Consider the following 17,908-nt stretch of genomic DNA (forward strand, 5'->3'; position numbering starts at 1 on the left):
AAAAAAAAAAAAAAAAAAACATAGCAAATAATGGGTAAGATAAAATGAAAGGAAGTAGCTACTCAGCTGCCGGAACAATTTTCACAAATAATTTGCACTTATTCCTAAAGCTTTTCTCCTTATCTCAGAAAGTAGGATTTGATGAAGGAAGCTAGAGAGTCATAGGTGGTTAGAGCAGGCCATGAGAGATAAGGGTTCTTTTCATTCTGTTAAATGGATTACAAGAATCTCTAGGACTGTGTTTCAGTCTGACTAGCTTTGGCCACCACCACTACTCAGGGAAATAATTACAGTGCTAAATGGGGCTGAAATAGTATTGGAGTCCTCCTGGATCTCTGCTTTTCTTCTCCTTTGGCTTGATCACTTCACTTCTGAAAACCCCACTCCTTCCCCCCACTTTCTTTTCCCAAGTTCTAGATTTGACTTACCTCTGGAACTGATGGAAGGAAAAATCACTAGAAAATATGGAAATTACCTGCAAAAGTAGGGTGTAAATTGTGAGAAATTCTCAAATATTTAGCAAAAAGGACTCAGTGAGGGAATAACAGGACAGAGGACGAATGAAAATTGTGGAGAAAATATAAATCGTGCTAATAAAGATTTTACTATATTTCAATAGCAAAAGTATTTACCTTCATTTTTGGAGGGTCAGAAATTAACTACCTTTCTTTTTTTTGAAACAGGAGCCTCAAGCTGTCCCCCTGGGTAGAGTGCCGTGGCATCTCAGCTCGCAGCAACCTCCAACTCCTGGGCTCAAGCGAGTCTTCTGCCTCTGCCTCCTAAGTAGCTGGGACCACAGGCGCCCGCCACAACGCCCGGCTATTTTTTGGTTGCAGCCGTCATTGTTGTTTGGCGGGCCCAGGCTGGATTCAAACTCACTACCTTAGGTGTATGTGGCTGGCGCCTTAGCCACTTGAGCCACAGGTGCCAAGCCACTACCTTTCTTACATGGATTTTCCAACTATAATTTCATTGATGGCAGGATTTTTTTTTCTCCAGAGTTGCTAATTTTCATATTAATATAAAAACAAAATTCTTACTTTTAACTTAGTTTCATTTTCTTCTTCTCAATTTCAGAACTCACTCACAATTGGATTATAAAGATTAAAAGTTGGCAGATGGTAGAATGTAAAAATCATAACTTAATTCATTTTTTCTTTTTCTCACATATGCTTACAAAGCATAAATGTATTAAAACTCTGGTGATTCAAGTGACGAATATATCTCATTCAATTATTTGGTGGGAAGTAAGAGAAAAATAAAGAAAAAAGTAAATATTTTAACATAAATAGTGAATATTTTCAATATTTTACAAAATAGATGCTAGATTTCATTCTCTTGAAGAAAGAAATTTGGCATTGTAAAGTTTCCGTGAAGTTCTTGAATTAACCAAGTCTCCACAGCAGTTATTTTCAGCAAGCTTACAAAAGAAGCCTAGTTTAAACCAACTTTGATTTAGATTTTGAGTCTCTTTACATACTTGAACTTATATGACTGCTGCTGTAAGTTCTTTTTAACTCATAATTATTTCATTATTTTCAATAATTGTGAGATTATTATCTTACCCTCCCCAGAAATTTGGAACATTAAAAAAAAAAATTGGCCAGGTGCAGTGGCTCACACCTGTAATCCTACTCTGGAAGGCCAAGGCAGGAGGATCATTTGAGCTGTGGAGTTTGAGACCAGACTGAGCAAAAGTGAGACCCCCATCTCTACTAAAAATAGAAAAAATTAGCTGGGCATTGTGGTGGGCACCTTCTAGCTACTTGGGAGACTGAGACAGGAGGATCACTTGAGCCTAGGACTTGGAGGCTGCTGTGAGTTATGATGATGCCACTTCACTCTACCTGGAGCAACAGAGCAAGACTCTGTCTCAAAACGAATTTTGTGATTTAATTTTTGGAGGCAGTAGATAAATGGTATCATTTTGCCACCAATAAAATGTAAACGGACAAATTATTCATTTAATTGTTAATAGATATAATTAACATTTATGACCAAATTTGCCATTTCTTCAATTCAGTGGTCCATTTTTTTTCTCCTGAGTACATTTGTCATTGGGAATAAAGTAAAATATCAAATTTTAAAAGTGGGAATTTGGCACCAGCCACATACACCTAAGGTGGCAGGTTTGAATCCAGCCCAGGCCTGCCAAATAACAATAATGGCTGCAACCAAAAAAATAGCCAGGCATTGTGGCGGGCACCTGTGGTCCCAGCTACTTGGGAGGCGGAGGCAGGAGACTCTCTTGAGCCCAGGAGTTGGAGGTTGCTGTTTGAGTTGTGATTCCATAGCACTCTACCCAGGGGGACAGCTTGTGGCTCTGTCTCAAAAAAAAAAAAAAAGTGGGAATTTAATTTGCAAAAAACATTTTTTATTATTATTACTATTGATGTTTAAATTGTCACAAAAAAGGAACATTTGCAAAATGAATATTCTAAAAACATTAGAGACTGTCAATTCCTAACTCTAGAACAGTTATAATAACATAACTATATAAACTAGTAACAAGTCAAATAATTTAGTATATACCTTTTTGTAAATTAGAACATTGGCATAAATGAAAAGACCAAGGCTCCCAGCCCTTTTCTTTTCTTTTCATAGTGATATCCTTACCCTTATCTGACTTTGATATGTAGGATGATTTTTACTTCTACTACAAAGCAAACTTAACAACACATTGTTATATTCATCTTTATTATTGTTTCTGTGGGCATACCACACACATTAATAGTACTACTAATGACAAACTTACGATGATACTTTTCTTACAAACCAAAGTTTGTATATTGTGATACAATATCACATCCAAAAGCTAAGATGCGATTACTCTATACCTAATGAAACTGTAGAACCTTAACATTTTTTTGGATGATTCCTTCTCATGCCCTTCTATCCTCTCACCTCTATCATACTCACAATGCAGGTGGTAAATGACACTTGGGAAGCAGTTCAAGTGTTCAAGAAGTTCAAGCATTGTTTATTAGGCAATTCTCCATAGCGTGAACAATAGGCACCTTGTTTCATACTTTTCTCATCATATGATGAATTAGTTCTTGCTTCTAGATATTCAGTTAATGACAAAGATTTTATTACCAGGCTAATTATTCCCCTTTGGAGATTAGGGCTGTTATAAGGTAACAGAAGGTGCAACTGGGAGAACCATCTTATGTCAATAACAAGCACTAGGCTCGGCGCCTGTGGCTCAAGCGGCTGAGATGCCAGCCACATACACCCAAGGTGGTGGATTTGAATCCATCCCGGGCCACCAAACAATAATGACAGCTGCAACCAAAATATAGCTGGGCGTTGTGGCAGGCGCCTGTGGTCCCAGCTACTTGGGAGGCTGAGGCAGGAGACTCACTTGAGCCCAGGAGTTGGAGGTTGCTGTGAGCTGTGATGCCATAGCACTCTACCCAGGGGGGACAGCTTGAGGCTCTGTCTTAAAAAAAAAATAATAATAATAACAAGCACTAACCTCTTTTTGTGTGATTATTACTTGGGAGTTAACCTCTTGTGACTAGTAATCAATTATATGATTATAGATTTTTATATCAACAAATACTGTGAAGGGTAAAACAAAGCTGCTACAAAAAGTCTTTTTGGTTATTGGATACTTTACTAGCAATGTGGCTTCTGTAGCAATTCTGACAGCAGGTAGCTGTGAAACCCTCAAGAAATCAGGATATGGGCATATGATTCTTTGTTTATTGAAAGATTACCAAGATATGAAAGATGACCCATAGGACAGCTGTATTGGACAGTCTACTCCAGGTTAAAAGAAAAAAGTTCCAAAGGACTACAGATACATTTTTTTCTATCAACAAAATAAATACAATTCCAGAAAATTTCTCAAGTAACTAGAGACTTAAAAAAAAAACAAAAAACTTAAGACCCAACTGTTTAACCTTGGAAAGGCTCTTAATTTTTTTAAATTCATGCTTGTAGACTTTTTTTTTTTGGTAGAAACATTGTCTCACTTTATTGCCCTCAATAGAGTGTCATAGCATCACACAGCTCACAACAACCTCCAATTCCTGGGCTTAGGCGATTCTCTTGCCTCAGCCTCCTGAGTAGCTGGGACTACAGGGGCCCGCCACAACTCCCACTATTTTTTGTGGTTGTTGCAGTTTGGCTGGGGCTGGGTTTGAACCGCCACTCTCAGTATATGGGGCCGGCACCCTACCCACTGAGCCACAGGCATCGCCAAATGCTTATAGACATTCTAAGATCATTGCTTTCTTAAAGGTGCACAAAACTGAAAAATATGCACTGTTATTTCAAAAGTATTGTATTTATGGTAAAATGTCTTTGATACTTAAATATTTGATGTTTGCTAAATTTGTTATTTATTTATATTAATAAGATCACATTAAAATCAAACATTTCCAACTCGTTCAGAGTTTGTCATTATGCAAGTCATTGAGTTTCTTGTGGGGAAATTTATCTGCATTTATGCTGTTAATTAAAGCTTAACCATGATCAAAAAATGAAATGTCCTAATATAAAATAATGTTGTAATTACCTATATATGTATGTATAAGTGTACTTATGTTTAATATTATAGCATATATATAAAAAATTAAATAATTTTATTTACTAGCAACAACTCATAAATTGAACCATATTCTATACATAGAACAGTACTGTAGACTATACTGCTGTGTAAACTCAGAGACCAAATCCCCAAACAATTGGTATTTCTTTTTTTTTGAGAGAGAGCCTCAAGCTATCCACCTGGGTAGAGTGCCGTGGCCTCACAGCTCACAGCAACCTCCAACTCCTGGGCTCAAGTGAGTCTCCTGCCTCAGCCTCCCAAGTAGCTGGGACTACAGGCGCCAGCCACAACGCCCGGCCATTTTTTGGTTGCAGCCTTCATTGTTGTTTGGCAGGCCTGGGCTGGATTCGAACCCGCCACCTTAGGTGTATGTGGCTGGCGCTTGAGCCACAGGAGCCGAGCCAACAATTGGTATTTCTTTTCTTTTCTTTTCTTTTTTATTGAGACAGAGTCTCACTTTGTTGCCCCTGGTAGTGTGCCATGGCATCATAGCTCACAGCAACCTCAAACTCTTGGGCTCAAGAGATTCTCTTGCCTCAGCCGTCCAAGTAGCTGGGACTACAGGCACCCACCACAGTGCCTGTGTTAGTTGTGCCTGTTGCTAGTTGTTTACTAGCTATTTACTGGCTATTTTTAGAGACAAGGTCTCGCTCTGGCTCAGGCTGGTCTCAAACCTGTAAACTCAGGCAGTCCACCTGCCTCAGCCTCCCAGAGTGGCAATTGATATTTCAATTGCTGCTAAACTATATGCAATAATTATCATAGTTTAACTTTGGTTTCAAAAGACAAGAAGTATAATAAGTATTGTGATTACCTGCAATTTCCTATGACTGTAAGATCATATACAGTTTTTAAGAACAAAGAAGTTCTTACATATTTTTAAATATATCTGCCTTAGTGTCTTTGATTTTATGATGGAAGTTGTGTCAGTGGCTTTTTCTGTTCCCTCTTTATATATGACTTTGGTTTTATTTTTGTTTTAGACAGTAGCAAAACTAACTTAAACGAAGCCATTCTAGGCCTAGTAAATATTTACAGTTTGAAAAAAACAAAGAATATATTTACATGAGACAATTTTCCACTTCAGCTATGCTTAAATACCTTATTAAGAAAAAAAAAAATCCCATTACTTTGAGTAATTTAAAATTATTATTATTTTATTTTATTTTATTTTTTTTGAGACAGAGCCTCAAGCTGTCCCCCTGGGTAGAGTGCCGTGGCATAGCTCACAGCAACCTCCAACTCCTGGAGCTAGTCTCCTGCCTCCGCCTCCCAAGTTGCTGGGACCACAGGCAGCCGCCACAACACCTGGCTATTTTTTTTTTGGTTGCAGCCATCATTGTTGTTTGGCAGGCCCAGGCTGGATTCGATCCCACCACCTTAGGTGTATGTGGCTGGCGCCTTAGCCACTTTGGCCACAGGTGCCAAGCCAGAGTAATTTAAAATTAAAATGGGCCATGAGCAGTGACTCATGCAATCCTAGCACTCTGGGAGGCTGAGGTGGGAGGATCACTTGAGCTTAGGAGTTTGAGATCAGCCTGAGTAAGAGTAAGACCCATCTCTACTAAAAATTAAAAAAAAATAGCCAGGTATCCTGGTGGGCGCCTGTAGTTCCTGCTACTCAGGAGAATGAACCCTGGGGTTTGAGGTTGCTTTGAATTAGATGGACACCTTAGCACTCTTAACTTAGAGCAACAGGGTGAGACCTGTCTCAAAATTAATTAATTAAGTATTTTAAGGGTTTTTAAAGTCTTAATAATGCTATATTTAAGCCTTTTAAAAGCAAGCAAAGGCCAGGCGCAGTGGTTCACAGCTGTAATCCTAGTACTCTGGGAGGCCAAGACCAATGGATTGCTTAAGTTTTAGACCAGCCTGAGCAAAAGTGAGACCCCATCTCTACTGAGAATAGAAAAACTGAGGCACTGGGCAGCACCTGTGGCTCAGTAAGTAGAGCACGGGCCCCATATACAGAAGGCGGTGGGTTTAAGCCTGGCCCTAGCCAAACTGCAACAAAAAAATAGATGGGCATTGTGGCGGGTGTCTGTAGTCCCAGCTACTCAGGAGGAGATTGCTGTGAGCTGTGACACTATGGCATTCTACCAAGGGTGACAAAGTGAGACTCTGTCTCTAAAAAAAAAAAAAAAGAAAAGAGAAACTGAAGCAAGAGGATTGCTTGAGCCTGAGTTTGAGGTTGCTGTGAGCTACGATGCCATGGCACTCTACCCAGGGCAACAGCTTGAGACTCTGTCTCAAAAAATAAAAATAAAAATAAAAGCAAGCAAAGTTATTAAAATGTAATAAGTCATGTCAAGCCAAGTTTGAGATTCAGGAAGTTTGAATTTGATTCCATACACCCAGAGCAATGAGTAACAGGTGGTTTTAACCCTGTAACATTTACCTTTCCATTATTTAACTTTCTCAATATCTGTCCTTTTAGTAATCCTTTCTCCTACAATATATCACTTTTCTACACAATCAGGTATTAGTGTAATGATTCTTAGCATTATGTCATACTAATTTTTCTAAGTAATTTACAGTTATTCAGAAATAATTTTTTTGTTTTTTGCTACATTGACCTGAGCCAAGTACACTCCTCTTTTATTGGACATGATTACCCTATGACACAAATTTATAAAATTTATACAAAACTTTATATTATACAAGTAACTCTTAAAAATGTTTTATTAAATTTTAGGATGCCAATGTACAAACAGTTTAAATATGAAATTTTAAAATTTATCAAAATAACATAGTAAAAACCTGGTATAAACTGGCAAGTTATAGCACGGATATAGGCACAAAGTCATAAGATTTCTTTCAAAATTTAAGTATTTATTTTTTTAACTATATTTTACAAGTAATTGAAAAGATGGGTAATCTTCTGTCCCTCCATTTTGCCCAGTACCAGTGGTATTTATCACTGAGAGAAATATGTTGAAAGGTTTCTTTTTCCAGAAAAGGAACAGTTGACAATTAAATAAAAAGCCTTTATTTGGAGGTAAGACTTTTTCCTGAGTGAGTATAACCATCTTATTTCAATAATTTGTAATTCAGGCAGGTGCAAAGAAGGAAGACTGTACACATTTTTCCCTTAAGTGACAAGTTGGGGCTCAAGTGGAGAAGAAATGATAAATGTTTAAAGAAAAGACAGGCTTGGCACCCATAGCGCAGGGTGGGAGGCTGACATGGAGGATAGCTTGATGTCAGGCATTTGAGACCAGCCTCAGCAAGAGTGAGATCTTGTCTCTACGAAAAGTAGAAAGGGAAAAAAAAAAAAACCCTAGCAAGGCATGGTGCTGGACACCTGTAGTCCCAGCTACTTGGGAGGCTGAGGCAAGAGGATTCCTTGAATCCAAGAGTTGAGGTTATGACCTCTGATGACACCACAGCACTCTCTATACAGGGCAAAAGAATGAGAGTCTATCTTTACAAAAAAAGAATTTGTTCCAAGCTGGGTACAGTAGCTGTTGGCTATAGTCTCAGGTATGCAAGAGGCTGAGGTGGGAGAATGGCTTGAGGCCAGGACTTCAAGGCCAGCCTGGGCAACATGGTGAGAACTGTGGTAATTCTGCTCTCAATGATATAGTTTCCAAAGATAATACATTCCAGAATTCTAGAATTTTTTTTTTTTTTTTTTTGAGACAGAGTCTCACTCTTCTGCCCTGAGTGCCATGGCCTCATCATAGCTCATAACAACCTCAATCTCTTGAATCCAAGAGATCCTCATTCCTCAGCCTCCCAAGTAGCTAGGACTGTAAGTGCCCGCCCCAGTGCTCAGCTAGTTTTTCTAATTTTAGTAGAGATGTGCCCTGTCTAGAATCCAATAATTTTTAAATGGTTAGGGATATTAGTGATTTTCTAGTCCAATATTTTCTTTTTTGAAACAGAGTCTCAAGCTGTTGCCCTGGGTAGAGTGCTGTGGTGTCACAGTTCACAGCAACCTCAAACTCTTAGGCTTAAGCAATTCTCTTGAGTCAGTCTCCCAAGTAGCTAGGACTACAGGCACCCCCCACAGCACCCAAATATTTTTGTTTGCAGTTGTCATCATTGTTTAGCAGGTCCTAACCAGGTTCGAACTTGCCAACCTCAGTGTATGTGGCCGGAGCCCTACTCACTGAGCTACGGGGGAGCCTTGTCTAACACTTTTATTTGGCAGAATAAACTGAAGCCCTTAAGTTTAAATGATTTATTAATGATCACATAATCTTCTGCGAAGACAAAGCATCCAGAATAGTGTTTTTTCTTGTCCAGAATTTAAAATGCAAGTGTGCCACTTTAATTATCAAATATATTGGCCAGGCACGGTGGCTCATGCCTATAATCCTAGCACTCTGGGAGGCTGAGGTATGGGTGGGGGATTGCTTTAGCTCATGAGTTTGAGACCAGCCTGAGCAAAAGCAAGACCCTGTCTTTACTAAAAACAGACAAGAGGATCACTTGAGCCTGAGTTGAAGTTGAGGCAAGATCACTTGAGCCCGAGTTGAAGGTTGCTGTGAGCTATGATGCCACAGCACTCTACTTACTGCGACAGCTTGAGACTCTGTCCCCCACCCCCCAAAATTATATATATATATGTGTGTGTGTATATATATATATTATAATGCCCCGATTTTATTTCTTTTTAAAACAGAGAAACTGAATACAATGTTATTGCTATATTGTTAATCTTTCTCCCTATTTATTTTTAACCTATAAGGGAAAAACAAATGTAGAACAAATTATGATGGATTTGTCAAAGGAATAAATCCCCTAGATTCGGGCGGTGCCTGTACCTCAGTGGGTAGGACACTGTCCACACACACTGAGGCTGGTGGGTTTGAACCCAGCCTGGGCCTGCTAAACAACAATGACAACTACAACAAAAAACTTGCCGGGCGTTATGGCAGATGCCTGTACTCCCAGCTACTTGAGAGGCTGAGGCAAGAGAATCGTTTAAGCCCAAGAGTTTGAGGTTGTTGTGAGCTGTGATGCCACAGCACTCTACCAAGGGTGACACAGTGAGACACTGTCTCAAAAAAAAAAAAATACCCTTGATTTGGGGGCTGATTTGACTCTGAATCCCAAAATACATAGTTTCTTCTGCCCTAAAGGGTCAGAGAAATATATTGAAAGTTTCCCCCTCCCCCAGGAAAGGAACATTTGACAATTAAATAAAAAACTCTCATTTGGGGATTAGACATTTTTCCTAAGTAAGTATAACCATCTTATTTCAATAATTTATAATTCAGTCAGGTGCAAAGAAGGAAGACTATACACATTTCTCCCTTTAAGTGAGAAGTTGGGGCTCAAGTGGTTTGAGATGGGGAAGAAATGATAAATCTTTTTTTAAAAAAGACAAGTTCCTTCTGGCTGGAGAGTGAGACAAGAGAAACCACACAACCTCAAATTATGCAATCTATAAAGACAGTAATAAAGTGACTACTTCATACATGAAGATAAGACAACTTGAACTTGGTCTTGAACTTAAGGGAATTCTTGCATGTGAGAGGGAAAGGAAAGAACATATTTTAGTGCAATATGCAGTTGCATTTAGACCTAAGGAAAGGCTACCAAAATGAATTTTTGAGCCATTATCCATGGTAACTTTAATGAGTCCACATTTCAACTTTGTGTGTTCTCAACACCCTCTATCTACAGCTCAAAAACATGCAGCATCTGCAATCACGTCCATGAGTTCCTGATGTCCCAGCCAAGTGCCTCTGCCTCTGAGCTCAAAGAGCCCCTTGCTCGCCAGGGGTTAACCATGTCAGGAAGGCTCTGGAAGGGGTCTATTGGGCAGCGAGACTGCTGCTGTTGATAAGAGGTCTTTGTTGGACTGGTGACCAGGAGCTGTGGGAAACCCAGAAACAAAATGTCTCAGATAGGGATAGCAGCAAAGATACATGTATCAGTACGGGTCATGGATTAGGAAAAGAATTAGGAGTTTTTCCCTCCTCTCTGCCAAATCCCAATTGGGAAAAAATGCACATCTTCTCCCAAAACCCCACCCCAAGTAAATTTTGTTATTCCATCCTCAAGAATGAATTAATAATTACTTAATCCAATTAGGCAAGCATATTCATAAACAACTCTGCCGACATACAGAGATATGTTTTACCTTTAATTACTAGGAGAAAACAGACAACTTGGGATTTTCTTAACAAAGAAAAAATTAGGAAATAATAGTCCTTCTCTGCCACACCCATCATTCCCAGCCCATGCTACTTAAAAACCCTTTACACTGTGGGCTTTTATTTTTAATTTGAAAAAAATTTATTTTAAACTAGGTCCCCAAGAAAGAAACTGGCATTTCTTATTCTCTTCAGAGTGGTCTGAGAAATGCTATATCAATGCATCTAAGAAAAAATAGGAAAACAAGCTCTTTTCATTTTGTTTCTGAATCAATACCCGAAATCATGACCAGAAGCAAAAATCCACCGGTGCGTCAGCAAGCAGGATGCTCGGCCTTTCAGCTTCATCCTTTCCCTGTGAGTTGTTCTGTGGGTTCCCCGCTGCAGCTCCAGGCCGCTAGAGCAGATAGATAATGTAGGACAGAATGACCAGGCCTATAATGGCAAAGAACATCAGGATGAAAATATCCAACATTATGGAGTCCTAGGCTGATGAGGCCCCTAGATTCTGGAAAAATGTGAGCTGTGAGCACGGAGGTCACCGCAATCAGTGAAGAGAAATGGCTACTCTTCCCGGCACAGCTCAGCCCTTGTTCTTTCCCCTCCCCCTCCGCCTCCCAGGGGCCTGAGACTAAGAGATGCTGCAGCTCCTTCAGCAGCTCAGAAGCAGTCCGATGCCTGCAACACACTCACCCCAGCCAGCCAATCACAAAACCCGGGGGTGGGTAACCAGGGAACTGCTAGATTTAGACCAGACAGAACTGAAGAGGCTCAATTTCTCAATTTCTCCCCGGGAGCCTAGGCCCACCCCTTCGTGTCTAAGTGGAGTCTGCATGTTATGAATGTAGGAGGAGGTACCTGACTGCTGCTGCCTTCCTTCTTCCTCTCACACATCTCCGGCAAATTATCGCAGACAAATAAGGGCTGGGAACTGCGTGGACCATGGCAAGTTCTAAAGGCCACATTCTAGGGGGGCTTGGACAAAGGTCTCATGTGGTCTAAGCTGGTATATCCCTGGAGGATGGAGTTCACATACCTGCAATTCCTACACTATGCCAGGACCAGGTACTGCACCTGGTGTAATTTCAGCCTCCCTCCAAGTTGTCCATAAGCGGAGCTCAGAGAGGTCAGAAACTTTGCCTAAGGTTTCATAGCTTAGAAATAGTGGAGCCAAGATTCAGAAAAGGACTTGCAGGCTCCAAGGACTTTTTTTTTTTTCCTGAGACAGGGTCTTGCTCTTTTACCTGGCTAGAGTGTAGTGGTGTCATCACTGTAACCAGAAACTCCCGGGCTCAGGAAAGCATCTTGCCTCTGAGCCTCCTGAGTGGCATGTGCCACATGCCTGGCTAATTTTTCTATTTTCAGTAGAGATGGACTCACTCTAGCTCAGTTTGGTCTCAAACTCCTGACCTCAAGTGATCCTCCTGCCTCAGTCTCCCAAAGTGCCAGGATTTCAGGTGTGAGCCACCGTGCCAGGCCTCCAAATTCCATACTCTTTCTCCCACCCCAGACTGGCTCACCTGTGAGTCTACAGGGCCCCTGAGCTGCCCGCACTTGTCAGCGTGAGGTGCATTTTGCTCACGTCACTTCATCTGTGGGATGAGCACCCGGGTTTCTTCTCCATCTTCCCCTTCCCTTCTTTGCAGTCACTACCCGTGGTTTTGTTTTCTTTTGTATCCTCTCTAGAGAGCTCAGCACAGTGCTACACATAGCAAAGACACTGAAGAATTCACAGGCCCATCCTTGTGAGGAACTGTCTACAAATGGGAAGTCAAGTGGTTTCCTCTGAAGAGAAAAGGATTGGTGTTTTATTTAAGAGTTATATCTTGTGTTGGTTTGTGCCTTTTTGTAAGCTTCAATTTACTTCCCATTAAATTAGAAAAATTCTCTGGGACATCTCTGAGGCTTAGTTTCCTTGGCCCCCAACCCAAATAGTTCTTTTGAAGGGCTTGGGGTTAAGATATTAGAAATTCCCCTCATCATGCTAGACCTCAGGAACTTAAGCCATTTCTAGAAAGGTCTAGAAACACTTCCCATTGGCCAGTCCCCACGAGCCAGAGCACAGAGCTTTCTGTGAGCAGGGAACCCGGATTTGGCATGGATGCCCCCCAAAGCAGACTGCACCCTCAGATCGCTGAGCGTGAACGAAGCCTCCTGGGGAGAGGCTGCAGCTCTGCAGCTCCTGCAGCCCAACAGGAGGCAAGATCTGCCAACTCAATCTCTGGCTGTGGGTCTCTGCTGGGCCCAGCTGTTGCTTTAGCGCCAAGGATGTGCTGTAAAACTGACAGAGCTGGAAGATGTAGCCGCACAGAACAGATTCGGGTGAAAGAAATGCTTCAAAGCATTAAAAATTGGTGGGTCCCCATGAAACCTTCCTATACCGAGGTTTACCAAGAGATCTGGATCGGAATGGGGTTGATTGACGAGCTTCATTGCTTATAAAATCAGGAGTGCTAATAAAAGAAGTAAAGCTTTGAAAGCTCCCGCCCCTGCTCATGGTCATCACTAACCAACCTCACTTGGAGCGCATGAGGTGGACCATCAGTCTGCCCGTAGAGCTAAGCAAGCTGTGTCATGTGGGAACCTGGACTGCCCCTGTGTACTTGTATAAGTGCCATATACTTGTGGCATGAATAAATGTGTCTGTGAGATGCCAAAAAAAAAAAGCATCTGCTAACTCATCCCCCTTGGGTGGGAAAACACTGAGCAGCCAGGTCCTTTTGGTGGGGAGTGGGGGTCAGTGTTGCCTCAGCCATTCCCCACAGTGTTCCAGCTCTGCTGACTCAGAGAATATCTTTTTCCAGTTGACAAATGCTCCGTTTGGGGAAAACCCTTTTCCTCTCCACCCTTCTGTAACCCCGAGGCCAGAGAATGCTTTCATTCTGAGCCCCAAGTGGGAAATGCTCTTCTCCACAGGCAGCTGGACGTGAGGCTAACTGGCATCCTCGAGTGGGGGTGGAAGGGACTGGATCCCCTTTTCGGACAACATCCTCTTCCCAATCCACTGTGTGAGAGGGGAGGCAACCTGGCCCTCTGCCCAGAGGTCAGAGACCCTGAGCACCTGAAACAAGGCATAGAGCACAGGAGATACGAATATGAGAGCCATCAGGGCACACAGCCCATCACGGTGAGGTGGCCCCTCGTAGGATTACATGTATCACATCAGGGAGGACTAAGTCCCCAGCTCTGCCACTAGCTGCACAACTTCCACCAAACCTGTTTCCCTTTCTGGGTGTTGGTGAGCCCTATCTGTAAGGACATCAGAGTTACTTCTCTCACATGGCTATTGGAAAGATGGAAGAAAAAAGATGCATTTGGAAGGTATTGGAAATAGTACTTTGGCTTGCCAGGCTGCCTTATCATTGGCTTTATCCAGATCTTGTCCCACTGTGGAATGTCCTGTCATCTTCCAAGCACGTGTTGAGCTCCTGACCTGCCAGGCAGGGCCAGTGCTACAACTGCCCACAGGCTGGCTCATTCATTCACTCAACAAACATTTGAGCAGCAGCTCCCTGCCAGCTTCTGGGAGGGTACTGGGGATTTAAAGATGTACAAGGTAACATAATTATAGCCCAAGAAGAAGGGGAAAGGGAAGAGGGAGGGGAGGAGAGGGGGGAGGATGGATGGAGGGAGAGTAATTGGTGGGACCACACCTACAGTACAGCTTACAAGGGTATATGTGAAATTTACTAGGTATAGAATATTAATGTCTTAACACAATAACTAAGAAAATGCCGTGAAGGCTATGTTGACCAGTTTTGATGAAAGCATTTCAAATTGTATGTAAAACCAGCACGTTGTATCCCTCGACTGCATTAATGTACACAGTTATGATTTAATAAAAAAAAATTAAAAAATAAAGAGTACACGGTGGGGTGGAGGGTTACAGACAGTAACTGGGGAAGGGAAACAGGAAGAGACAGGGAGCTCAGGGAGGCTTCTGGGAGTGTTACCATGTTGGGCAGAGAGGGATGATCAGGTAGAAACTAGAAGCGGGGTGCTGCGGGGTTCTCAGCTAGGAGGAAGTAGATGCCATGGGCAGGGCAGCAGGGCTCTCTGGACCACAATGGGCCAAGGCCCTCAAGCAGACAGGGCATGAAAGCACACACACAGAACACCTCCTCAGAGCCAGAGAGGAAACCACGTCCGCAGGTAAAAATTATACTTTTATTTGAGTCACCAGGAGAAAGATTCACTTGTGGTTCAAGTCAAATGTTCAGAATCATAACAGGCCAGAAAGATTTGATCCCGAGCACAAGCCCACGAGGGAGGAGACCAAACAGACCAAAATAAGACAACACCCTCATATAAAAAGATGAACGGACGGCTGCACACACACACACACACGCACACATACATACACACAGATAACATGTTTGGACAGAGGCAAGTTTCACATGGTCATTTCTTTTTAAATACAGGTTTGTGGGGTGGTATTTTGATTTTTTTTCCAGCTATAAAAAAGGGGCCAAAAGTGCATATGTGAGGGGAGGAAAGGCAGAAATTAAGCAATAAAGGAGTTTTCCCTGGAAGGACATGAGGGGAGAAAACAGGAAGCAGAGTTGGGAGAATTCACTTTTCTCACCATTGGGCTTGCATTTCATTATTGGTCCACAAAAATTATATTCACATTCTAGCTGTGATGCGTCTTTCCTGGGATCAGATTGGCTAAAAGACCTTTGTGAGCTGTAGAAAAGACCAGGGGATCGGCCCAACCCTCGGGGTTCTGTGCTCTTCTAGGGATGGGTGGTTCTGGTAAGGAACAAGGACACCCAGTAGCCTCTGGGTCCCTCAGCACCAGTATGACAGTCCCTCCTCTCTCTGGGGATATATAAGAAAATGGTCCCTATTTGTAGGATGAGAAGAGTTGAGGCAGGGGCTGGTAGCAAGATTCCAGGGGCTGGCCTGTCTCATTTGAGAAGGAAAATTAAGCTGAGTGACAACGGGTTGTTGTTCGCTATAGGAGGTGGGACTTTCACCCACTCACTCGCCACTTCCCCAACTACAGGTCCTTGAACAGGATATGTCCCTGACCATGGGTCCTCAAATCCACATTGTGCTTTGAAAGCAAGAGGAAATGGAATACACTAGCACCTCCCTCAAGGTTCCCAAGAGAGCCTCTGCCTCCCTCATCTTCAAAGGTGCCCAGTGTAAAATGTTCTGCGTGTCCTCCCCTAGGCTGGGGCCGGCAAGAAGAAAAGGGACTGGTCAGGCATGGGCTCCTCACTCACAGTCATTTCCTCAATCTCTGGCTTGTTGCAAATCCTCCCCAATCAGCCAACAAGCAGTGGACAAAAATACCCAGGATGACTCAACTGTTGAATAGGCAGACACCTCTAGGCCTCTTTCCTCACCTGCACGGCACAAATGGACAAAGTGATAAGATGTCAACTATGGGGCCTGGATGGATGCAGGTGAAGATGGGAGGAGGGCCTACAGGGTGACAAGGAGATCCAGAGATGAATAAAGTCCAGCAGGAGTTATCACGACCACCAACAAGTGGAGAGAAGGAACTGGACATAGCACCACATTCCCTTCCCTGCCCTGGAGTCTGTGCTTGCAGGGTGGCAGCCCTGGGACCCCCCACCCTGCTTCAGGAGGGCTTTATGTAAGCCAGCGGGAGTTATAGGGAGAGCCCTCAGAGCTAGGTACCCACAGTGTGGGTGATATAGGGTCCTCCTGGCACCTTGCCCTGTAGCCCCAGACACAGGGACAGGGAGGAGGATGAGCCTAGGGCCATGGAGCCTTCCCCCACCCACACCCAGGAAGCCCCCATCAACTCCACACAAACCCTTCCTGCTGCCCAGCACACTGCACAGGGTGAGGGGTAGGCTTCCTCCATGTGGAGATGGGGAAGCAGAAACTTCTCTCCCTCATGAGCCTCCTCTCCAGCTGTAGGTTTTGCGGACAATTCAGAGCAGGACAGCTGTGTGCCCTCACACCCTCCCTGCACTACCTCTCAACCTCATGCTCACACTCACGTGTGCCTGCCACAAACACTTGCTGACACACGCACTCCTGCCCCTGCCCACCACATCTGAGATACAGAGGCCCCTGCCAGCCTTGCACTGCTCCGAAACCACCTGGCATCAGGCCAGGGAGCAGAGGCCAGGGAAGGCCCTGAGACCTTTTCCCGGGAGGGAGGATTGGCCCATCTAATCCACAGCCTGGGGGCTGGAGGCCACTGCAGACCAAGAGGACGTAAGGCGTCCTTGGCCATCCCTTTAGGACGACTGACAGCTTGCAGCCAAGGAGGCAAGCTAGGGTCCTCAGAGACTGGGGTGGGAGTGGGGGAGAAGGGCTACAGGAGAGAACACCCTGTTCCCCTCCCTCCTGCAGCTGTCCTTAGAACTTGACCCAATGAAAAAGAAAAAAAAGAACTTGACCCAAGCTGTGCTTCCTGGGAGCTCTTAGCTCACCCAAGGTCTACATGGGCAGGAGGGCAAAATCACAGTGAGAAGGAACACAGAGGGGGATAGATTCATGCCAGCATAGGACTCCCCTCTCTGGCTATTGCCCTTGAGGAGGGAGAGACTGAGGAGCAAAGCCCCGCCCAGGCCAGCAGCCAGCTCTTAGAAGAGCAGTAAAGCCCATTGTGCTGGACCCTGTATAACAGCAGAGGCCCCCACCCCAAACCTGGGGACAAAGGATACTACTCTAGGGAATGTATGGAGCCCCTGCCCTGGAGGTCCTAGGAGTGTGGGGTTCACCCAGCCCTGGAATGTGAGGGTTTATGAGGGGCTGGGTGGAAGGGTGAGGCAGGGAGAAGAGAGAGGAAGGGGAGGCTGGGAGCCAACACGTCTCCCATCCCAGCCCAGCCTTGCCCTCCTGCAGAGAGGCCCACGCCTGTTCCATCCAGAGAGAAAACCAGGAAGTCGGTCAAGGGGAAAACCTGCAAGATGAAGGAGCCCGCAGAAGTGGCAGAAGAAGGCTTCAGTTGGCAAAAGAAGCTGGAGGAGGGGTGGGAATCACAAGCTGTCGCAGATTTTAAAAAACAGACACTGAAGGGTGGACTGGTCACGCCCAGGAGGAGAGGTGAGGGTGCCCGGGGCTCAGATGGCCTCCACGTAGTTGGCAGGCAGCATCCCTGTGTCGCCCGTGCGTTCCACCGTCCCGTACATCCAGCCGTCATCAATCTGCTGCACGTTGACGATGGTGTCCCCATCCTGGAAGGAGACCTCGTCCTCATCGGCAGCGCTGTAGTCGTACACAGCACGGTACCGCTTCTGTGGGGGAAGCA

At 43.9% G+C, this 17,908-nt stretch overlaps 1 protein-coding gene and 1 pseudogene across 1 annotated transcript in view; one reads left to right on the plus strand and one right to left on the minus strand.

The window, feature by feature from the left end:
• The first annotated feature begins 12,908 nt into the window (after positions 1 to 12,908).
• On the plus strand, positions 12,909 to 13,252 carry LOC100959201 (annotated as a pseudogene).
• Positions 13,253 to 14,813: 1,561 nt separating this feature from the next.
• LASP1 (LIM and SH3 protein 1) overlaps positions 14,814 to 17,908 on the minus strand; it is a 52,236-nt gene continuing 49,141 nt past the window's right edge. The window contains exon 7 of the mRNA XM_003786431.3: positions 14,814 to 17,894. Within this exon, the coding sequence (XP_003786479.1) occupies positions 17,721 to 17,894 (174 nt within the window). The 3' untranslated portion in view covers positions 14,814 to 17,720. The remainder of the gene's footprint in view (positions 17,895 to 17,908) is intronic.

This window comes from Otolemur garnettii, unplaced genomic scaffold, assembly GCF_000181295.1.
Source record: "Otolemur garnettii isolate 467f Iridium unplaced genomic scaffold, OtoGar3 scaffold00018, whole genome shotgun sequence".
NCBI classification, from domain to species: Eukaryota; Metazoa; Chordata; class Mammalia; order Primates; family Galagidae; genus Otolemur; species Otolemur garnettii.